The following is a 24,667-nucleotide window of genomic DNA, read 5'->3' on the forward strand; positions in this document are numbered from 1 at the left end:
TGCATACATGAGTGGGGGGAGGGACAGAGAGAAGGTGACAGACAATCTGAACAGGTTCTGCACTTTCCACACAGATCCTGAGGGGGGGCTTGAACCCACGCACCAGGAGATCATGACCTGAGCGGAAGTACGACGCTCAACTGACGGAGGCACCCAGGTGCCCTCACCTTTCCTTCCTTTTACCCATCCTTTCCATCTCTCTGTTCCAACCAGGCGTGGTTCCCCAGAACTCCTCAAATAAGTCATTTGCCCCCCACCACCATCTCTTTCTCTAACAGAGCAAAGATAAGGTTCTGCCTAGAAAGAAAAGAAGAAGAAAAAGATTCTGCCTAGAAAGCTTTTTCTCCTTTCCACCACCGAGATCACTGGTTCTCCAACAGAGGGGAATTTTACCCCCCACAGGACCTTTTGCAATATCTGGAGACATTGTTTTGTTCTCACAACTGGCATCCAGTGGGTAGAAGCCAGGGATGTTGCTAAACATCATACAACGGGCAGGGCATTCCCCCACGACAGAAAATTATCCAGCCTAAGATGTTTTAGTGCTAAGTTGAGGAACAATCAGTCTTCAGAGCTTCACTTAAATACCACTTCTTCCATGAAGTCCTCCCATGACACTGTATATTGGTTGAGGTCCCTTCCCCCTCAGTGTGTTCCCACTCTTCCCTTCTCCTTCTCCATCTTGGCACATGGGAGTATCTGAGATCATGGAACCCGTGCCTTCCCCACCAGCCCATTAGCTCCAGGACAGAGTAGGTGTTTGGTTCACTACTGATCCCAGTGCCCAGTGCAGTCAGGGATTGCTTTTTGCCTTATTGACCCTACCACACAGAGAAAGGTGGTTTACGCAGGTGACGTGGCTTTTTCCAGGGCTTACTTGGGTTTTGGAGGGCTTCAAACACAGACCCACAGATACCCATGGTCAAGAGCACAGTCTGGGGATCCTGGCAGAAGTGGGTAAATATCATAATTCTACCACCTCCTAGTTGAGTGACTTTCAGTAAGTTACTTAATTTCTCTGGAACTGGGTTTCATCATTTGTAAGAAGCATAAAAATAGAACCTGCTTCATGGTTACCGTGAAGACGAAAAGGTGTGGTATACGTACGGTACTGAGCGCCATCTCTGACATGGGGTAAGGGATTAACCACTAAGAGGAAGAAAGGGCCGTGGGATAACGTGACCCATTCTAAAAGTCCACCATAATCCCCAGGCCCTGGGTGGTGGGCATAGCGACGTGGAAAGAACATCAGGAGACTGCCGATCAACCTCTCCTGAACTCTCTCCACTCCTTAGAGTATGCCTACAAACACCCCCTCTTACCTCTCCCTTGGGCTGGTTATATGAACCCTAAATAGCTCCCCACCCAACTAGAGGGGTGCCTAAAAATCACCTATAGGTAGGGCTGCAGGCAGCTCTCCAGACTGCCTCTTTCCCCCTCCCTCCTGGAGCCTCTTAAGAGCTCTGGCCTGGCACCCCAGGTTTCTCGTCTGGATCCCACCTCTCTGGCCAGCCTTCAGACGGCAGCCCATTTAGACCCAACTCTAGCTCTCTCTGTCTTCCTGGGCTCCGCCTGTGGTGCCAGCTGGGGCTCCACCCCCTTACCAGCCTGGCCCCACCTCCCACCCGGTCTGAGCCCTGGTCCACAGTCGGGTATCACAGTTCCCAGCGGATCTGGCTCAGCAGGGGAATTTGCAACACTTGCACGGAACGATTCCCAGAATTTGATTGCTATCCTTCCTTTTGCCCCGGAGGAGGAGGATCTTTTCCATTCCCAGCCCTCTTTGCTTCCTTTCCCCAACACCCCACCCTCATTTTAGACATTCAAAAGCTGTTTTTAAAAGAGACAAAGGTCCACTTCCTACGCTGCTCAGGTCAGCAAACAGAAGTGTCCGTCTGAAGATGGACGGCTAGATGGGAAGAGGGTGGCCCCGCCCGGGCAGTGAGGATGCCAAATGAGGCATGTGGGAACCAGACCGGAAATCCTTTAGCTCTGGGAGCAGGTGTGGGAGCCGAGTCCCACACGGGTAGCCATGCACAGGAACCCCCTTGAGAGAAACCCCTCCCTGTCCACAGAGCCCTGTGAGCAGCTGGGCGGACTCCAACGGCTTGTGGGTGGAGAGGGGTCCCCACAGCTGATGGAGGAGAGGAGGAGGCTGGTGGCAGGAGCTCCGCCGGATGGACCCCTGGCCACCAGCCCTCCTGGTTCTCTGTGACCCAAGCCGCCCACTCCCAAGGGACTAGCAGGCCTGTCACTTCTGTCAACTCCTTTGGCTTTCTGCCCCGGGGGGCCTGTGGAACCTGATGGGTCAGTTTCTAGATCTAGGCCGACTCACTTTCCACTTCCTGGTTCTCACACCTTCAACCTGAGAGAGACTGTGTGGTGCCCCTCCCCCTCAGCCTACAAGAGGGATGTGGTTTTTTTGCTTTGGGGTTTTATTTTTGCCCAGAATGCCCAGTGAAAGGGCATTAGGTCTCCTACTCAGCAATTTTGACCCCTGGGGGGTTGTTTAAAGGATCAAAACAGCTGAAGTTAGACCCCTGAAGATTTCAATCACTGACTTGTCTCCATCCCAAAGAGACGATGCTTCGTCTCATGTAGGATAAATGGGAGCACAAGGCCTGGAGGTCCGCGTTCTCTCACCACCACCCAGTCTGGTCTTGGCGGGAAGAGCACTTTTGTTTCCTACGTCTCTTTTTATTCTCTCTTTATTCACTTCCAAGAAGCAGACGGGTGTCTTTCCCCCTGCCCTGCATCCCATTTTTTGGCAATGCCTCCGTCATGTGTAAGACCATCTTTGCTCACTGCCTCCTAAACATTTGAGTGATCGCACGGAGGGGGAGGTAGCTAGCTCAGCAGGGCTGGGAGTAGGGTGAGGCAGGGAGGCCCCTGGGCACACGAGGAAAGAGGGCATCACTCTCCAGGTTCTCACGCGCTTCCTGACCCTGACCCTGACCCTGACCCTGACCCTGGCCCTCTGGCTGATTTCTGGTGAGAGAAAGTTTCAAGGAGGGATGATTTACTCAGAGATGGCTGATAGAGAATAGGAACGGGCCCCACCATGGGTACCTGCCAGCCTCAGCAGGGACACGGGGCCTCGCGGGTCCAGAGGTGTGCCCTGTACAATCTGGGAACTGGCCCATCAAAAGGTCCCTGCTCCCAGGAACTGCAAAGACAAACTCGTATGAAAGGGAACTTGAAGAAAGTCAGAGGCCGTTGTCCCTGAAGGGGTGCAGGGTTGAAAAGAATTGTAAGAATATTAAATAACACTTTGGGTACTTACTGTGTACCAAGCCCCGTGTTAAATACTTTATGGCCATTATTTTAGAAAATCCCCTCACCAACTCAATAAAGAACTTGGGCTGTGGAGCCTGGCAGCTTAGATTTAAATTTCAGCCTTGCCTCTCTCATGTTATGTGACCTTGGGAAATGACCTGATCTTTCTGGGCCTCAGCTTCCTCATCTGTAAAATGGGAAGAAGAGTAGGACCTACCTCATGGTATCCCGAGGATCATGTCAGGGAATACAAGCAGTGACACAAGCGCCCCGCACAAGGTGAGCACTTGACAAGTATTAGCCACAGTTAGCATTGTTATTGCTTCTTGGAGCTTATCCCTAGGGCTGCCACCACAAAAGTCTCGTAAGCTGGCGGCGTAAACGATGGAAATTTCTCGCGTCAGAGTTCCAGATCAAGGTGAGGGCTGTGAGGGAGAATCTGCCCCATGCTCCTCTCCTACTTTCTGGTGACCTCGAGCATTCCTTGGCTAATAGATGGCCATGTTTTCCCTGTGTCGCTTCATGTCGTCTGAGCTCCGTGTGTTTCTGTCTCTGTGTCCGAACTTCCCCTTGTCTTAGTCTGTTTGGGCTGCTGTAACAATAGCATGGATCAGGTGGCTCTAACAACACAGTTATTCCTCACAGTTCTGAAGGCTGGGAAGTCCAAGATCAAGGTAGTAGATTTGGTGTCTGGTGAGAGTCTGCTTCCTAGTTCACAGACAGCCATCCTCTCGCTGTGTCCTCACGTGGCAGAAGGGGCAAGGGGGCTCTCTAAGGTCTCTTCTAAGAGCACTAATGCCAGTCATGAGGGTGCCACCCTCATGACCTAGCCACCTCCAAATACCATCTCACCGGGGACTGGTTTTCAACATATGAATTTGGGGGGGGAACATAGACATTCAGTCTATAGTGTGTTTTTTTATGAAGACTCCAGTCATATTGGATTAGGACCCACTCCAACGACCTTACTTTAACTTGATTACCTTTTTTGTAAAGGTCCTATTTCCAAGTAAGTCACATTCTGATGTACTGGGAGTTAGAATAGGACTCCAACATATCTTTCTGGAGGGGACACAATTCGACCCATAATGCCACGCCAGGTAACTCACTTAAGGTCACACAGCTTGCTGGTCATGAAACTGAGCCCGAGGACCCTGGATCATTTGATGACAAATCCCATGTGAAGCCCCAACGCGACTAAACCTTTTCTGGGCAGGGAGAAAGAACCAGAGAGAGACATTCTGAGTCTGCTGTGTTCATAACTTTTCCCTTCCTTTCTCTCTCCCTCCGTAGCCTGCCTGCTCCAGGCCGAGCTGGTAAACTATGAGCGAGTCAAAGAGTATTGCCTCAAAGTCCTGAAGAAAGAAGGAGAGAACTTCAAGGCCCTTTACCGGTCTGGTGTGGCCTTCTACCACCTTGGGGACTATGACAAAGCCCTCTACTACCTGAAAGAAGCAAGGACCCGACAGCCGACAGGTAAGGAAGGCGACAATTGCTTTGTTTTCTTACCGTCAGCCAGCCCAGTGTGGGCCAGGACCTGGAATGAGGAGAGTAAACAGTCCGTGCATTTGCCTGGGGTCTGGGTTCCAGGGAGCTTGGGCACCTCTTTCAAATAGAATATGGAATTCTTTGTTTTGTTTTTTGGTTTTTTTTTTTTTTCCAACCCAGGATCCGGCTCTTTTCACTTACTCAATAAATACATACTGAATTTTTAGTGCATGCCACAGTTTGTGCTGGGCGCCAGGGATGTGACTGAGAAGGTATAGTCCCCCCTTGTGAGGATCTCGCGCTCCACTTGGCGAGACAGAATATGAACGGATGCTCTTTGGCGCTGGGCTCGGCATCTTACGGGAAGTGTGCTCTGACTTCTCTGGTCAAGTGCCGTTTCTTAGAACCTGCATTACCTGGACCACCCACTTAAATTCATGTCCACCAGCTCAGCCATGCATTCATTCCACGGATATTTATTGAGCGGGTCCAATGGGTCAGGAAGTATTGCGTAGATAGCGAACCAAAGGAAGCTGCTACCTTCAAGGGGTTTCTTACGTTATGACGGAGGAAGATGGACAGTAAACAAATGGACAGATAATGTAATATTTAGTAGTGGTAAGTGCTAGGAGGACAATAAAGCAGTGTAAAAGAATCAGGAGTAAAGGGGGGTGCTGTTTTAGGCCGGGTCGTCAGGAAGAGCCTCTTTGAGGAGGTAACCGGTGGCATTACTATGTTTGCCTTGAGTTTGACTTGATGTTGCCATGGTTGTTCACGTGGCTGATTTTTTAAAAAATGCGATTCTCCTTCAAAAAGTCTTTAAGAACCTCAGGACCAGTTTGCCAACGTCCAAATGTATACTTTTCTCCCCATAGTTCGAAAGAACACCCCTATCTTTCCTTTTATGTGCTGTTGATTTGTTTTCTGCATATGAATTGTGTTCTATAGCACAGACTAAGGGAGACGTGAGGACGAAGGACTCGTTTAACAGAATTTTCTGGGACGCTTCTATATGCCAGCACCGTTCTAGATGCTACCGCTGGCATTTTTGAGTAGTAGACGACATCCATTTCTGCTTCCTGAAGTGTCGCATCCCAGGCAGCCCCGAAGCCCTTGTATCGCGGTGCGCGTAGAGCTAGGTGGCTGTTCCCTGCCATGCCCCAGTCACTAATTCAATGCCTGACATTGGGGGGGGGGGGGAATGCCCCATTTGTGGCGAGGTGGTGCCTGACCTTACTGATCAAGACAAATATTTAAGACAATGAAGCAGAGTCATTTTAAACTCTTCGATTGGAAAACATTTACATTCCCTCAATATGTATCGCTCATTGGATGAAGCGCTTTTAGACTTACCTATTTTGGTCCTCGCAACAATTTTGTGAAGAAGGCACCATGATCCCCAGGGGAGGCAGGCTGCCGAGTCAGGTGCACCACTGACCGCGCGTCTCCTTGGGCGTCTTAATCTCTCCAGGGCTCAGCTCTCCCTTTTGTCACGGTGAGGATGATGCCAGGTACTCGAGATGATTGTAACGAGGGTTAAATGGATAATGAAGGTAGCAAGCGCGGCCCAAAGTAGGCATTTGAAAAATGGAGGCTGTTTCCTGCGGATGAGACAGGAGGCTCAGAGAAGTTGGTAACTTGCCTGAGGTGAAACCCCAGAGTCTCCACCAGCTGTGCTGACTCAGCACCACTGGGATCTGCTGCTGCCTGGGAGTAAGTGGAGGGAGTCCCCCGCTCTCCTCTCCTTCCCGTCTGCCCCCTGGGTCCCAGTGACCCGTCCACATTCGGTAGGGGCGGTGGAGGGGAGGCCGGACTCCTGGTCGCCCCCTCAGGCTCCGTGATCTGCAGACACAGCTTTGACCTGAATCTGCGTAGAGACCCCACAGTTCCCCCACCACGCGTTCCCTAAGGTGTGCTTTTGTCCTCGCAGACACCAACGTGATCCGGTATATCCAGCTGACAGAGATGAAACTCAGCAGGTGTTCCCAGAGAGAGAAGGAAGCCATGTAACCAGGGCACCTCCCTAGAGCTGCACCTGCGCCAGACCCGGGACTTCAGGCGAAGAGCCCGATGAAGAGCCCCTCCTGGGTTTTGTTCCCTTCTCCCCACTTCTTCCGGCTCCCCCTCCTTCCTCCTGCTACTCCTCCACAATCTGTCTGCTCCCGGTGTGAAGAGAAGGAGACCCACAGTTTGGGAATCTGGTCGGTTGCCCGCAATGGAGAGTCCCCTTCTCTAGTAGGTCAGCTACTGAGAGGGACCTCACTTCTTCGGGGACAGCTGGAGAGGACTCTTACGGGCTGGGAATGCTGTTGCAGCCTTGACTTTGGCCAGTGCTTCTGACGGAGGCAGAGCCTGGTAGGTGTACCGTCCCAGAGGCAGCAGGCACGGAGACCACGGGCTGGACCCCTCCACGCTTTCCCAACACGCCAGAGCATCTCCAGGCAACCGTGTCGAATGCGGGGATGAGACAAACACCAGAAGCATCGGTTAAGCCAACAGACCCTGAATTTGTACACTGGATTCCCCACCGCGACCCCCCGTAACCTCAGCCCCTGCCTCCCTCCCTCACTTGTTGTCTCGGCTTTCTTCTCTCCCCCGCCTTGGGGATCTGAGACTCTGCCAGGTTTCACATGCCACTGAAGCCCACTCTCAGTGCCCTCTGGTGACCACACATACCATTCTGCCATACTCCCACCCAGCAGGCAGCTGTGACAGCAGAGGGGCAGGGTGAAGTGGGCCCGGGGCCGACCGCATAGGTGACGGAGGGGAGGGGAGCTGACGCCTAGGGGAAGGAGCATTGTATGGACTGGGGATCGAACTGTGGACCGAGTGTAAATAAAGATACATTCACGGGCAGCAGTTCCTGTCATTTCTGTTGGGAGCGGCCCACTCTCTCACTGTCCCTCCCTCCCCCAACTCTCAGAGCTACTTCCAGCCGGGCAGGACTGGCTTCCCCCACAGCAATGGGCCGTTTGTCCGGTGGTGAACAATGTGGGCCGCCGCCTTTGTGCAGTAGAGTGGGCTGGTGTCGTGGAGACTGCCCAGGGACTTGGCTTTGTGGGAACTTGCACGGCCTCCTTGTGATGAAATTATCTGGACTCAATATCTAGCACATAGAATGTGTTCAACAAATATTTGTTGAATGAATAAATTATGACTGCAGACTGGCTCCCTCCTGCCTTAAACGAATTTTATCCCAGCCTAGTCTCCCGATATCGACGCTCTTTACGCTATGCCATGATGCTCCAGTCAAATAAGAAGCATTTACTGAGGGCTTACTGTTTGCCCATCGTCGTGCAATACACTGTGGGACATAGGATGTAGTCCCAGTCTTTAAGGAGGTGCAAGAGTTGAGAAATACTCCTATGAGATGATCACCACTGACACCTTTAATTTATATGATGCTTTAAATTTTTCAAAGCACTTTCGTGTATTTTTTTGTGTGACTAGTGAGACAATATTGTACAAATTAAAATATATACAGATGCAATAATGTTAATAGTTAGCATTTATTAAATGCACTGTCCTCAGATCTTTACATGTATAATCTCATTTCTTTCATGCAGTTACCCCACGAGACACTATTTCCATTAGGTGGAGAAGGAAATTGAAAACCAGACACAGTAACTATCCCAAGGTTACATGGCCCCAAGGGGCATAGCTAGGATTTGAACCAGGTCTGTCTGACTCCAGAGCTCTGGCCACTAACTACTCTGTAGTCGGTAGCAGGTGCTCTACAAAGTGTTATATTGAGCGGTTACAACCAGTCGAGAGCAGGACAGTGTGTATTAGGTTGAAAAGCCTTGACTGTGCCAATGGTATAGTAGGTACCACACGTGGGCTGCCTCTTGTATTTAGCTCAAGGTTAAAAAAAGGTCCCTAACACTAGGCTCCCCAGTGGTCCGGGTGGGGACGGGCCAGGAAAAGACATCTGAGACCTAGCAGTTATTTCTGCGTATCGTTCATTCTATTTTCTGATGTCAGCACATATCCCAACCCACCTAGCATTCCCCCAGCCATCGGGGAAGATTCACAATTATAGGTAGAGATTGAAAGGAAACACAAAGGTAATTATGGGTTATTTGTGTAATCAGAGGCTCTACCACTAAAGGATCTAATCACCGCTGAGGGGCCCCGGAGCCAGAAGCCCAGGTTATATTCACACAGCTCCTGAAAGGCTTCCGGCCAGGGTTCGAGAAGGTGCTAGGAATCTCTAGGGGGGTTCGTAGTTGCTTGCCGGTAGCTCACCTCTGGGGAAGAGGAGAGGCTGCCACATTCTCCCCCACGCCTACCATATCCTTGCCTCTGCCCTCTTCTTCCAGGGTGGTTTCACATGTTCCCAGATCAGAGCCATCCCACAGCATACGCAACATAGGCACGTGTGTAAAACTCCCCTGTTCCCAAGCTTCCAGCCCGGAAGGCTTGTGAGTTGGCCAACTGCTTGTCAGGGTCTGAAGGTTGAGGATGAGGTCAGAGGTGGACTGCAGAACCAGTTCCAGCCAGCACGGTCATCCTTTGCTCCCTCGTGCCATCAGGAAGGATTTGGACTTAACTGCTCCAACATGGAGCAGGAGAGAGGGTCTTGCCTCATCCAGTAAGTTGGGGCAGGGCTGGACAGGTGGGGATAAGACTGTTGCCATCCTTCTAAAGAGAAATGTGGGAAACCAGATTGTCTGGTGATTCACACATACGTGCTTACTGGAGTCCATTCACTGTGACCCAAAGATAAGTGATCCCAAAGTAAAAAGCTGCCTTGGCCGTGTTGTTTGATGTTTGGGGCGGAGGGATTGAGTTTGCTGTGCGTTTGTCCAACAGGGACTTAAGAGAGCGAGTAAGCAAAATCAGGTCTATTCACCTTAGCAGACCTTCAGCTTCCTTCTCCCATCCCTCCCCCAAGCAGGGACTGTGATCACATGCTTTGTTTGCAGATGTCCCTGAACTAGACCTGGAGCACTAAACCTGGATGTGACCTGCTTCGTCATCCTGCTTGGACTTTTGTGATAGACTCTTTGGGGGGGGAGGGGGGGGGGAGAATTGTACTTTTCTTGTTATTGCTAGGAAAGCCTCACGTGTGTATTGTGGAAAATTTAGGGAGGGCGGGGGAGACAAACTCCAACTCGTCATCCTACCACCCAAGACAAACATAGCTACCCTTTTGGACTCATCGTTAAGTTCTTTTTGGTATAAATGTAGACGTGCCCGTGCAGGGTTGTTTCTTTTTTTAAAGACAAAAACTGGAGTACAGTGTATATACTCTTCAGTAACTTGCTTTTCAAAATGTGTATTTCTATTTCAGAATATGTAATACATGCACAGAGACAAAATTCAAAAAGGGCAAAAAGCTCTACAGCAAGAAGTAAATCTCCTTTCCACCCTGTCTGCCAGCATCTAGTTCCCTCCAATTACTCGTGCTGTACATCCTTCCAAAAACACTTATGCATTTTCAAATATATGCGTATATATTCTTTTGTCACACACAAATGGTCGCACATCAGACACACTGTTTTGTACTTTGTACTCCTTCACTTCCTATACCATGGACGAAACATTTTTTTGTATGTCTCTCCAACTTTTTCAGCAGCACCTCCATTACGTGGATGGGCTCTCATCTGGTAACCAATCTCCTAATAGCGATTATTTTCATTCGTTCTCAATCTTGACTGTAAATAATGTTGCAGCAGACATTCTTGTAGCTAAATTTTGCATACACCGATGGCCATTTCCTTGGGATAAAATCCAAGAAGGAAATTGCTTGGCTACCTTTAAGAATTTTGTTATATGTTGCCGACTGCCCTCCAGAAAGTTTGTACTACACTTTGCACTCTCCTGTTTGCAGACCTGAGAGTGCCCTGTTCCCCGCACCCTCACTAATAGTGGGTACTGTCGCTTGCCAAACCTTTCCCAGTTCGGTAGGAAAATAACGTTATGTCAGTGTTATTTGAACTCACGCTTCTTCAATTATTAGTGAATAGCATCTTCAAATGCCTACTGACCATTTGTACTTGTTTCTTTGTGATTTTTCTATTTATTTGATATTGCTATGTTTATCTTTATTACCAATTTGTAATTTTATTAAGAACGTTATTTTTGGCAAGAAACATCCCAAATAGGCTTTCCAAGTGCTTTGCTTTCAAATTTTGTTTATGGTGCTTTTTGACACACATAAATTCTTAATTCTGCAACTAATTTGTTTCTCTGTTGCCACCTCCTTCTGCCTGCGGTCCACCCTGTCATTTCTGTGAGAGTTCCTCTTCCAGAACACGGTCTGATTATGTCATTCCACAGCTTAAAAATCTTAAGCATAGCACACAAGGTTCCCTAGGTAATTTCTCCCGCTGACTCTTCCAGGCTGCCCTCCTGGTCCTCTTCCAACGGTATCCTATGGTCCACAGTCACACAGCCCCTTGTGATTCTCCAAACTCACTGCTTTGGGTCTCTGGGCCTTTCCATGCTGTTCCTTCTGCCTAGTAGGCCATGCCTCAGCCCTCCAATCCCCTCTTTGTCTTGCTAACTCCTATAGGACTCCGCCAAGGCATCACCGCTCAAAAGCTTTCCCTGACCCCGTGGTCTGTACTTCTAAAGCAACATAAGCCTACCTGTGGGTAGCATTTGCTACAAAGAATTGGACCTTCCTACTGATGTTTGTCTCGCTCACTCCCTGCACGTTCCTCAAGACAGGTGCTATGGTTTATTCACCTTTGCAGCCCGAATGCTGAGCACAATGCCTGGCACACAGTAAGTGCTCGATAAATACTAAGCCCTGAGCCTGGAATGAACGGTTAATGGATTCAGTGGCAAATGTTACTTGGGGTAAATGCAGGCCTGGACTGGATCTGTGCTTCTGAAAACGGAGGAACTGTAGGAGGCTCAGGTTGGAAGAGAAGCCACGTGCCCCAGTGCTGTGCTTCCCAAAACATCAGAATCACTTGAAGTAGCTTTTTAAAAACACATAATCTCAGCCTCTGCCTTAGACCCACTGAATCAGACGCCTGGGGATAATACTCAGGATACTATAGTTTTTAAAAAATATCCTGGGGTGCTTCCAACGACCCGCCTGGTGAAGGAGTGCTGTGAGCTAGACCAACAGACAAATCAGAGCACCCAGACACACGGAGCTTTGTTTGAATACCAGTTTTGACACCCACTCGCTGTGTGACCTTGGGGCAGTTGCTTGACTTTTCTGATCCTCATTTTCCTCCCCTATATATGGGGATAATTTTATATCCCTTAAAAGGTTATCAGTAGGATTAAGAAGCAGGCGTCTCCTAGCCCAGTGACCAGTACAGGCTAAGCGTGGAATAAACATTCATTTTCTTCCCTCCTCCTGGTGAGCCCCAGTTTCCTCAGTTATGGTATGGCTAATACCGGTATGTTCATCCTCCATTTTCCCACACTGCACTCTAGAAGGAAGGAACTCCCAGTAGGCTCTCAGATTACTCTCTACTCAAATAGGACACGTACTTGGTGGGGGTGGGGGTGGGGTAGAGGGGCGTGCAGAGGAAGCCACTTACTTTCTCACATGCCCTCTCCCAAAATATCAGAGACTGCACAGCAATCAGTTGGAACAATCCTGCTGGTTTTCAGAACCAAGTATCTTCCAGTCCCATCCAAAGATCAATCCAGTTTTCTCCCTGTGGTTCCACCCAGAGGCCAGTGGCTTCTGGGCTGTAAGAGGATGGCGACCATCAGGAAAGAGAGTAGGCCTTGCCTGTTTCCTTCCAGTGCCCTGGGATCCTACTCCCATGCCTCAGGGCAGGAGAGAGAAAAAATGGCTGTGAGCCGGAAGTAGCTGATCTGCAGCTGCTCTGTGAAGGTGCCCCCGGCATCCTCACCTACATGCCCTCTCCCCCCAGCCCCGAGCGGGCTGCACAGACAGGGAAAGTGCATTCAGCCCATCAGGAATGACAGAGTTCAAATTACCAAGTCAGCATGAAAAGTCCCACTCTAAATGGACTGAAATTGGATTCTATTAAAAACCACACTCAGTGAGGCCCTTGGCTATTAATATTTGCTAAGACATGGAGGAGGGGGAGGAGGCAGAGGCCCCTGCAAAAGGTCGGGGATCTCAGCTGTTCAACTGAATTGCTTGTCTGGAAGCAAGCCTGCAACTGAAAGCCAGTTAGCCTTTTTTTTTCTAACATCTCACAGAATATCAGGGCTGGGAGTAGTCTTAAATCTCACCAGTTTAGCCTTTCATCTGACAGCCGACGGATCAAGTCCAGGGAAGGTAAGTGACTATTCAAGGTCACACAGCTAGTCAGTAACAAAGCCAGAACTGGAACTAGGTCAGTTTTCTGACAACAAATTTAATATTCTGTCCACTGAACCAAAATGCACTTATATAGACAGCACCTGTCTTAAAAAAAAAAAAAAAAAAAAGAAAGTAATGCTGTAAAATTATTCTCCTCGAGGGGAGCCTGGGCAGCTCAGTGGGTTAAGCATCTGACTCTTGATTTCAGCTCAGGTCATGAGATCGAGCCCCACATTGGGCTCTGCAGTGGCAGCATGGAGCCTGCTTGGGTTTCTCTCTCTCCCTCTCTTTCTGCCCCTCCCCCCTCAAAATAAATAAACTCAAAAACCAAATTCTCTCCTAGAGAAAGAAGGAACAGGGGCGCCTGGGTGGCGCAGTCGGTTAAGCGTCCAACTTCAGCCAGGTCACCATCTCGCGGTCCGTGAGTTCGAGCCCCGCGTCAGGCTCTGGGCTGATGGCTCAGAGCCTGGAGCCTGTTTCCGATTCTGTGTCTCCCTCTCTCTCTGCCCCTCCCCGTTCATGCTCTGTCTCTCTCTGTCCCAAAAATAAATAAACGTTGAAAAAAAAAATTTTTTTTAAAAAAAAGAAAGAAGGAACATTGTACACATTCATTCATCCAGTCCCTCACCCAATAGTTAGCATTCCAGTCACTTCATTCTAGTGGTTCAATGATTAACAAGGTATGTTCTCTGCTTGAGAAGCTTATAGTCTGTAGAGAAGAAAGAAAAATAAGCAGGCAACTTCAAATCTGTGTAATAAATGTTACAAAACATCAAGGGCATACATGGAAGGGGCATTTTTACCAATCCCGGAGGATCGGTGAAGGTTTTCCTTAGTGGGTACCAACTGGTGGAGGAGAACTGGTGAGAGATGAGTCAACTTCAGGGCCAATGGCAAGGCTCTCTTGCTCCTTTTCTTGGATATAATACGAAGGGATTTGAGACCGTCCTCATGAGCTATCTTTTCTTATGCTTTTCCTGGTTTTTCAAGCCTGGGCTCAGGCAATGTCACTTTTACTACCTGCATAGGCCCATGGGCTGAGAAGTCACAGAAGGCCTTGAAGGTTACAGCTGATTAAATCCCCTCCACGTAGAACAGGGACAAATGGCTACATGTGTTGTTTCTGAGTGCAACCAGAAGCTCTTCCAGACTTGTGATTTCCATAATAGGCAAAAATTCTGTACCCAGTTTCACAAATGTAGCTCCAGAGTCATGTTTCTTGTTCCTTTGTTTTCTCTAATCTCAGCCTTTTTATTCTAGAACAGCACTATTTGAAATAAAACGTGTGCCACTATTTGAAATAAAATTTTAAATTTTCTAGAAGCCACACTTAAAAAAGTAAATGTAAACAGAAAAAAATACTTTTAATAATATATCCTAAATAAAAATAAAGTTAAGAAAATAACCAGAAAGAATAAAATCCTCGGGAGTAAAGTTAACGAAAGAAGTACAAAGTTTAAATTCTAAAGACCACAAAACGTTATTGAAAGAAATTAAAGAAGACTTAAATAGATGGAAAGATAGCCCATGTTCATGAATTGGAAGATTTAATATTGTTAAGATGTTAATATGTTACTACTTCCCAAATTAATCTATAGATTCAACATAATCTTTACCAATACCCCAACTGACCTCTTTGCAGAAATCTACAAACTGATCTTAAACTTCATTTGGAAATTCAAGGGACCCAGAATAGCCAAAACAACCTTAAAAAAGAAGAGCAAAGTTGGGGGACCCACAGTTCCAGAGTTTAAAACTTACAACAGGGGCGCCTGGGTGGCTCAGTCGGTTAAGCGTCCGACTTCGGCTCAGGTCATGATCTCACGGTCCGTGAGTTCGAGCCCCACTTCGGGCTCTGTGCTGACAGCTCAGAGCCTGGAGCCTGTTTCAAATTCTGTGTCTCCCTCTCTCTCTGCCCCTCCCCTGTTCATGCTCTGTCTCTCTCTGTCTCAAAAATAAATAAACGTTAAAAAAAATTTTTTTTAAACTTACAACAAAACTGCAATAGTCAAGACTGTGCTAGCATAAAGGTAGACAAGAGATCAATGGAATAGAAATGATAGTCCAGAAATAGGCCCTCACATTTGTGGCAGATTGATTTCCAACAAGGAAACTAAGATATTTCAGCGGAGGAAAAAAGAGTCTTTTCAACAAATGATGCTAAGACAAGTGGACAGTCACATGCCAAAGAATGAAGCTGGACCACTACCTTACATCATACGCACAAAAAAATTTACTCAAATGGATTAAAAACCTAAATTCAAGTGCTACAACTTTAAAACTCTTAGAAGAGAATGTAGGTGTAAATCTTTCTGATCTGTGATTAGGTGATGTTTTCCTGCACATGAAAAGCACAAACAATAAAAGAAAAAAAATAGATAAAATGAACTTTTTATCTACCAACATTAAAAACTTTTTGTGCTTCAAAGGACACCATCAAGCAAAATGATAACTCACAAAATGGGAGAGACTCTTCCATCTTTTGCAATCATATATCTGGTATTTGTAATTAAGAATATATATTCACATCACTGTGAATATACTAAAAGTCACTGACATATACATTTTTTAAATTTTAAAATGTTTTTATTTATTTTTGAGAGAGAGACAGAGACAGAGCATGAGTAGGAGAGGGCCAGAGATAGAGGGAAACACAGAATCTGAAGCAGGCTCCAGGCTCTGGGCTGTCAGCACAGAGCCCAATGCGGGGCTGGAACTCACGAACTGTGAGATCATGACCTGAGCCAAAGTCAGACGCTTAACCGACTGAGCCACCCAGGCACTCTGGAAAATTATTATTCTTAATCTTGTCTCTAGGATTTAGCAGAGGGCCTGGCACACAGCACATACTCAGGAAACCATAGCTGTCTACACTGGGAGCTATGATATCCCCAACAGGTGGTTCTCTGCCTGAGTACTCAAAAAGAAGTCCTATATCAAAGATACCCCATTCCATTTTAGGTAGTAATACTTGTTAGAATCTGCCTTCTTTTTTTTTTTTAATTTTTTTTTTCAACATTTATTTATTTTTGGGACAGAGAGAGACAGAGCATGAACGGGGGAGGGACAGAGAGAGAGGGAGACACAGAATCGGAAACAGGCTCCAGGCTCTGAGCCATCAGCCCAGAGCCCGACGCGGGGCTCGAACTCACAGACCGCGAGATCGTGACCTGGCTGAAGTCGGACGCTTAACCGACTGCGCCTCCCAGGCGCCCCAGAATCTGCCTTCTTGAATTGAACTAGGACCTATCCTCCAGTAGCTTCCATCCATGACCTGCCTTTGGCCCTCTTCAGGACCAACCAGTCTTCTCTTCAACATGACATTCACCTGTCTGGACTCTCTAAAGTCTTCTATTTTCTGGTCTATATGTTCCAATTCCTTCAACTAGTCTTCCCTCACAGGTTTTCTGGTTCTGGCCCTTGCTTTTCAGTCTATTAATGTTCCTCTTAAAATGTGACACACAGAACCATAATGGCCAGCACAGAAAACAGGAGACCCTCATTGTCTCTCTACATCCAGACTGCAAAGGTGCCCAGCTTTTTTCATCAGATCATTTCACAGCTGGCTTGAAGTATATGTGTGGCCCCATCTTCTACTTATACCACTGATGTTAAAATTTTTATTTTTGGGGTGCCCAGGTGGCTCAGTCGGTTAAACGTCCAGCTTCGGCTCCGGTCGTGATTTCATGGTTCCTGAGTTCGAGCCCCACATCAGGCTCTGTGCTGGCAGTGTGGAGCCTGCTTGGGACTCTCTCTCTTTCCCTCTCTCTCCTTCATGCTCCCCCTGTCTCAAAATAAATAAATAAAAACTTAAAAAATACAGCATTTATTATTTAGTTATAATTCTGTACTATAAAATGTGCAGATCTCAAGTGTCAATAGATAAGTCCTAAAAATGAATACACTCCTGTAATCAACACAACAGTCATAATATAAAACATTGCCTTCGGGGCGCCTGGGTGGCGCAGTCGGTTAAGCATCCGCCTTCAGCCAGGTCACGATCTCGTGGTCCGTGAGTTCGAGCCCCGCGTCGGGCTCTGGGCTGATGGCTCAGAGCCTGGATCCTGTTTCCGATTCTGTGTCTCCCTCTCTCTCTCTGCCCCTCCCCCATTCATGCTCTCTCTCTGTCCCAAAAATAAATAAACGTTGAAAAAAAAATTAAAAACAAAACAAAACAAAAAAACATTGCCTTCACCCTGGAAAGTTCTCTCATGTCTCTTTCCCATCAGTTTCCATCCTAAAACCCTAGAGGTGACCACTATTCTTTTTTTTTTTTAATTTTTTTTTAATGTTTATTTATTTTTGAGACAGAGAGAGACAGAGCATGAATGGGGGAGGGTCAGAGAGAGGGAGACACAGAATCTGAAACAGGCTCCAGGCTCTGAGCTGTCAGCACAGAGCCTGATGCGGGGCTCGAACTCACGGACCGTGAGATCATGACCTGAGCCGAAGTCGGACGCTTTACCGACCGAGCCACCCAGGCGCCCCGGTGACCACTATTCTGATTCCTAGCCCCACAGTTAAGTTTTGCAAAAACAAAACTTGTTTTTGAAATTCATATAAATGGAATAGTACAGTATTGTAAGATTGTATTTTTACCTTAATGCACAGCTTTATTCCTATTACATTTAATCACATTGATTTCGATCTTTACAGCTTATGGTGAGCATTTTCATCTTGATTCCATCACACCCGTATCTGCTAATTTCCCCAACTCCGTGCCATCTACAGATTTGACTATGATTCCTTCTGTCCTTAATCCAAAATAAAACTAGAACAAAGACGGAGAGTGCAGCAGTACTAAACTAGAAACCCTTCAATTTTCAAGCTTAGGGGATGGAAAGCATTATAGAAGCACTGGCCAACAGGAGGTACTGGGAGATGATCCGTGTTGGTGGAAAGGACTGTGTTCTGCCTGGAATACACTGACGGAGGTGGCAATGGGACATTCTAGTGGGATGTGTCCTGGGAGGGGGGCAGGGCTGCAGGGGAAGGTCTGAGGTCACATGCATAGCCGAGAATGCTGAAATGGAAGGGGGAAAAGAGCTCTGGGGGTGGGGGGGGGGGGAGACCCCAGGACCAGTCAGTCACCTGGAGCGAGAGAGCCATGAAGTTTTCCATGGGCGTCTCAGGAGTCCTGAGCTCAAGTTATTGGTAGTTCTGGTTTTCAGTTTTGTTATGTTTGTTTTGTTAAATCCTAAGTGGAGTCTGGCGGCTTACAAGGAGAATTATTTTCCTGGATTTGGAATCTGCTGATATTGTTAAATCACAGAGGGCTCTTGGTCTCTTCTCCCACTCCCTCAACTGGAAAACAGTGAGTGAGGCTTGGGGGACAGGCTGTGCAGGCTGAGGGTGGGCTTGGGGGGAAGGACAGAGGAATGTGTTGGTTCTTTTCATCTTTCAGTCAGGCGACAACTCTCCCACAGTGAAGCTCCCCTTACCAAGATGTTGCTTGCCTTTTTACTTTTTCATTCTTTGGGTTCAGCATTATAAGCCTCCTGTTTCTTTGACACACAACATGTGGGCTTAGAAGTGCAGATAAGCACAGACCTGTGACTGAGGAAACCTGCACCCCACTCACTCTGCCATCCCTGGCCATGGGACCCTGAGTCTGAGGGGAGCCTCCCCACCTCATGCTCATCTACAAATGGGCAGAGGTGGGTCAGAAATCTCTCTGGGTCTCAGAATCACCCAGTCAGCATAAAAAAATAGATGGTGGGGTTCAGGAAATTGCACTTTTTTAAAACTGTAATTCTGATATTGGTTCATTGGGTTAGTATTCTAGAAGTCTGTGGTAGGATATCTTAGCTAATCCCAAATAGAATTGGTCCTTTCTGAGCCATGCATTTATTTCATGTATTTGCTTGAATCAGTAAGAATGTTAATCAAAGATTGGAAAGGCTTTTTTTTTTTTTTTTATAGAGAAGCTTGAGAGAACATAGAGGGGTAGAAATAAAGACAGGGGTGACTGACCATCAGGCATGGTAGAGTGACACTTGATGGAAATTTCTATGGCAAGCAAATGAAGAGATTAAAAAGGCATTGCCAATGCCCCCATTGGGCACATAATTCAGTGTAAGCAAGGTGCTGACACATCGTCACCAATGGACCGGACTGTGTAAACTTCGAGGTAACTCAGGGCTCTTGGGCACCATCAGAGCTAACCCTGAGCTTGTAGAAGGGCAAAATTCCTTAGCTTCCTCCATTTCCCTTCCACTCCTTGTGACCACAGCTTCCTTTTGAGCCACTAAGCCCCGCTGTCCTGGCCTGGGTCTCATCTTGCTCCTGCTTGGGTTTGCACCAGCTTCTAGTTAAAAGAACCTGAGGTCTTAGTTGAATCACGTCCTGAGATCCAGAAGAAGGAAGACAGGAGCTGAGAGCTGTTCACTGAGCTCTTTTTGTCAATCATGCTGATCATTTTGCAGGTGAGAAACTGAGGCACAGAGCAGGGGTGTGTCCTAGCAAGAGCACTGCCTACTTGGCCTTTGCTCCTTCAGGGATTCGCTGCATGGAGACCTCAAGGTTTCCCTTCAGGGTTGCTGGAGGTTGACTGAATTGATTTCCTGTGTTCCCTGGCAGGTGGCAATAGGTGAATTTTAAATAAGACTATTAATAGAAGTTATCCATGAGGGAATGTCTAATGAATCCACTAATAGAGAAATTGTGTCTAGTGATTTTTTAAAAAGCTCATACTGAATACTGCTGATGTCACCTTGTGTATAGATGCCAAGGCAGGAATGTTTGATATGTCAAGGCGTATTGGTGGTATGGTGACCTCTTGCTGTTGGTCTATATAGAAAGACTTCATTTAAAGATGAACCCACTAAAGCATAAAGTTAATTTAAGTTTAAAAGGTAATCTGTTTCAGGGTGCCTGGGTGGGTCAGTCGGTTAAGCGTCCGGCTTCGGTTTAGGTCATGATCTCACGGCTCGTGAGCTCGAGCCCCGCAACAGGCTCTGACAGAGTCTGGAGCTTGCTTTGGATTCTATGTCTTCCTCTCTCTCTGACCCTCCCCTGCTCGTTCTCTGTCTCTCTGTCTCTCTCTCTCTCTCCAAACTAAATATTTAAAAAAATCACAAAATGTAACCTGGGTCTTAGCATCACATCCTGTCACAAAGAGTTTAAAAGTCCCAGCAGCTCACATATCCCCCCGAGAACAGCTTGGGACGGAAATGGGTGATTGCGAACACTAGTGCTTCTCATGCTGTAATGTGCCCACAGATCACCTGGGGATCTTGCTAAAAGGCAGATTCTGACTCAGTAGGTCTGGAGCAGGGCCCCAGATTCTGCCGTTCTAACAAGATTGTGGGTGATGCTACGAAGCCAGTGTGTGGACCACACTCTGAGTAGGGAGAGAACAGAGGAGCCTCACTCCTGAGCAGAGGCAGCCAGTTTCTTACCCTGTATCCAGATACTTCCTCTGACCATATCTTTATCTAGCCACATATTATTTATTTAAAAAACTACTGTTTTCTTGAGTGTCACTGAGACTTTTGAGTATTCCCTCCACTCCGAGCATCTTGGGAATCAGGTGAAGAACCCCACACCCCACCTCTACCTCCAACCCCTTCTGCTAACCCCTAGGTCCTTCTTTGCACAGGCACTCCAATCCACCCCTTATAATTTATACTTCTAAACCTATACACTCCCCATTTTCCTCCCTCCAGAATAAGCCAACCAATAACAGGTTGACTTCTATACACCAGAACCGTGTTTTGCGATCCTTACTGGGTTTGTAACCCAGTTATGAGGTAGTTATGATTATAACAACATCCATTTTATTAATGAGGAATTTGAGACCCAGAAAAGTCTCAGGTTAAATAAATTGCCAAGGTCATGCAATTCATAAGCGCCAAGATGTGAACCTGGACCATCTGACTCCAAAGCCCAAGTTCTTGGCCACCGTGATGTGGGAAGTTATCCTGGGAGGGTGAACAGTCCATTCTCCCTGGAATCTCAAGGGCTCTCATATCTTCTTCTCTGCCTGATTGTATCTGGTCCTAACCCACTTTGGTACTTTCATCCTGCCTTAGCCTGGAATAAAATGGCATTAGTTGCTGAATATCCAGGATAAAGGTCTGACTTAACCTTCAAGCATCTTCAGCACATAAGAAGTTGGCTAGAGTGATCTCTGAGACCTATAGCCTCCCCTCACTGAGCCTCCCCATTATCCTCCAAGGGACCATCTTGTGGCCCCTCCTCCACTCTTTTCAGGAGCTTCTGTCTTCCTTTGCTCTCTACCCTCCTCCTTCCCTTCCACTTCGAAAGTGACTTTTAGAGAAAGATGTGAAAACACTTATTAGTGACTCCACATGTATGAGCTGTTTGAGGCATTCTGCATTTTAAGCCTTATCATTTAATGAAGGGAGAAAACTCTTAGGGAGCTTAGGTCTAAAGGATAAATGATCATCCATTATGCCCTGGCTGGAAAGGAAAATGGAAGAAGGAAAGGCATTCTAGACAGGATGATCTATTCTTGCATATCGTCATTACTCAATAAATGTCTGTTGATGAGACACTGAGGAGGAAAATGACACATTTTTATCCACTGGGATCGGGGAGAGATCTTCTTGCAAAAACCCTAGCGTCTGCTCCTGGGCCTTTTGTCCAAGTCTAAGAGGAAGAGTTGGACCAAAAAAAAAAAAAAACCCGCTTAAAAATAGTGTCTTCCCTCTTCACCTGGCAATATAGGTTAATTTTTCCTTTAATTGAGTATTTCAAAAATAAAATAATAATTCTACCAGGTACCACTTAAGGAAGAGGAAATCTATGAGTTCCAACTGAAAAGCACTTATTTTGATAGAACAAGGTGGTGTTGCTTCCCTCACCCTCCCAGTGGCTCATTCAGTCATTTAAGGCTCTATATAGTTTCTTCTAGGATAGCTGCATAGTCATTTGGAGTCTGGTCTCTGACCTCTGGGGCCCTGTCAGGAATGGGAACCAGAACCTAGAGCTCTTCTGGGGAGGCCACACATCAACCAAGTGTGTCACTTGAGAGTACCACCCACTTTCTTTGTGTGGCTCATTTTTCTTTCTTTCCTTTAAAAAAAAAATTTACATTTATTTATTTTTGAGAAACAGAGTGAGACAAAGCGTGAGAGGGGGAGGGGCAGAGAGAGAAGGAGACACAGAATCTGAAGCAGGCTCCAGGCTCTGAGCAAGAGGTCAGCACAGAGCCCGATGCGGGGCTCGAACCCACGAACTGTGAGATTATGACCTGAGCCGAAGTCGGACACTCAACCGACTGAGCCACCCAGGCACCCCCTCATTTTTCTTGGCTTCACTGTCCAACCCCTTGACTTATCTGAGTTATGGGGACCTATGGCTGCTCCTCTAAGAGAGAAGACAGTAGCAAAGTCAGCCCTGGGGTGCCTTTCAGGCAGCTAGAGGGATCCAGGATTAGTTAATGCCTTTTCACCCCTGAGTAGAAGTGTGTTAAGCTAGAAAAGAATAGAAGATAGAAATGTAAGGAATGGGAATTTGGGGCTGCCCTAGGATCATATGTATGAGCCAAGGAATAAGGGCTCAGACAAATAGCCAGCTCCCTTCTTATCATCCTCTGAAACATCTCCACCATCTCTTGGGTTGGGAACCAGGGCCACTTGACCAGTAAAAGCCTATGTATGAGAACAAAGGGCAAGATGAATGTGTTAGCATGGACATTTAGAAGGAAAGGTCTGAACAAGTATAAGACAAGAGCATCATAAATATTTGAACCAAGTCTTTTAACCACTAGAGCATCTTGCTAGAAAAACAAAAGATGGGTTCTCATTCACAGGATGTTTGGACAGTGGCCTGGAAAAGAACTAGCTTATTCTAGACACAGCCAGGTTGAATATCTTAAAGCAATCTCCAGCTATTTAGTGAAATGATCATCAAGATATTAGTCTCCATGCTTACCTCTCCTATTAGACACAAGTTCCTTAAGAGTAAAGACCATGAGTCTGGCTTATTTTTGCATTCTTTTTTTTTTTTTTTTTTTTTTTTAAATTTTTTTTTTTTCAACATTTATTTATTTTTGGGACAGAGAGAGACAGAGCATGAACGGGGGAGGGGCAGAGAGAGAGGGAGACACAGAATGGGAAACAGGCTCCAGGCTCTGAGCCATCAGCCCAGAGCCCGACGCGGGGCTCGAACTCACGGACCGCGAGATCGTGACCTGGCTGAAGTCGGACGCTTAACCGACTGCGCCACCCAGGCGCCCCTTATTTTTGCATTCTTGATGGTAGGCATGTAATAGTGTTGGTAACCCACTGGCCTCTCAGCGATTAATAGCCAGGGGGAAATAGTCTACGGTAAAGATCAAGGACAAGAAAAAGAAGTTAAATAGAACTACTTCTGTGATACCTACTTCTGCACAAAGTTTAAGGCAAGGGAAGACCTTAAGGGAAGACCTATGCCTTACATTTGCCCTGATGAAAATCCAGCTTTTCCTCAGCCTCTGCTGCTCTTGCTTTGCATTTTACCCATCTCATTGTTGCCTAGCATTGCAGCTTTTGCACCCAAAGCAAAAAATTCCCAAGTGAGCTATAATTCTCAACACAGTTTGGTCACTGAGTCTCAGTTGGGACAAACCAACTGTACGGTGTATGACTCCCTGATAACTCCATAGAGCAAATCAGTGTCACTTGTTCAGGGGTCATTTAGGAAACACAGTCTTAAGGGTGGTGCCGACCAGTTCAGGAAGATCATTGGGAGAATTTGGGCTTTCACATCACTGGCTTGAAGGAGTAGCTCCCAGGCTGGCAGACCCTATGTTGCCACAAGACAGAGATTCCCCCCTGTCCAAATTCTTTCTCTACAGCCCCTCCTGAAATGCTGATGACCCCCAGCAGAGGTAGTGAGGGCATGGTGACACCCCAGAAATGGATGGGTCTGCTTCTTGGCAAGAAAAAGTTACCCTTTGGTCACCTATATGTCATCCATATAGCCCTGGAGCTTACAGAGAAGTTTCATTTGCTTTCTGAAAGACAACTCACAGGAAACATGAGAATAAAAACAACTGGGAACAAGGAAACTAAACTCTGCAGGTGTCACCTTCTCTTACCCCTCATTTCTGCTGACTCACTCCTTCGCCCTTCAGAGCCGAGCATCTTTAGCTCAGGCTCTTGAATGAGGCCCATTGACAGAAGGGTGATGAGCTTTTCAGGCCTGGGCCAGGTCCTCTAGCTCAAAGGCATCCTCTCTGTCATCAGGCCATTTTTCAAAAATGTAATTCACCTATCTTCTCTTGATTTATAGTTAAATTGAAAAGGTTAAATTTAAGGTTAAATTTAAAAGGATGAGGACACTGAAGAAGTGAAATCCACAGAAGTAAATATCTCAGGCAAACAAAATGCACAAACTTCATGGGCCCTTAGAGCTTGAAAGGAGCTCATCTAATGGAACCCCCTTGTAAAGAGGCTGAGGCCCATAGTGACAGGGTTGGGACTCAAATCCATTTCCTTTGGAGTTCAAGTTCAGTACTTCTGAATGGCACTAATTCTTCCATGCCTTGCTCAAGTGGCAATTTGTTTCCAGGGTTGGAAACTCAATTCTGGGATCCCTAAAAGTGTACCTCAAAACTAACAAGAGAAGGAAGAAGACTTTTGGGACTTCACTGTCACATCACTAAAGAAAGAAAGTTGCCACCACAATATAAATTCTTCATGC

The 24,667-nt window shown here is 46.9% G+C and overlaps 1 protein-coding gene across 1 annotated transcript in view; it reads left to right on the top strand.

Moving 5' to 3' along the window:
* TTC9 (tetratricopeptide repeat domain 9) overlaps positions 1–10,950 on the top strand; it is a 33,385-nt gene extending 22,435 nt beyond the window's left edge. Inside the window, exons 2-3 of the mRNA XM_023255792.2 lie at positions 4,570–4,752; positions 6,695–10,950. Coding sequence (XP_023111560.2) covers positions 4,570–4,752; positions 6,695–6,774 — 263 coding nt within the window. The 3' untranslated portion in view covers positions 6,775–10,950. The remainder of the gene's footprint in view (positions 1–4,569; positions 4,753–6,694) is intronic.
* Positions 10,951–24,667: the final 13,717 nt, after the last annotated feature.

This window comes from Felis catus, chromosome B3 (genome assembly GCF_018350175.1).
Source record: "Felis catus isolate Fca126 chromosome B3, F.catus_Fca126_mat1.0, whole genome shotgun sequence".
Lineage (NCBI taxonomy): Eukaryota > Metazoa > Chordata > Mammalia > Carnivora > Felidae > Felis > Felis catus.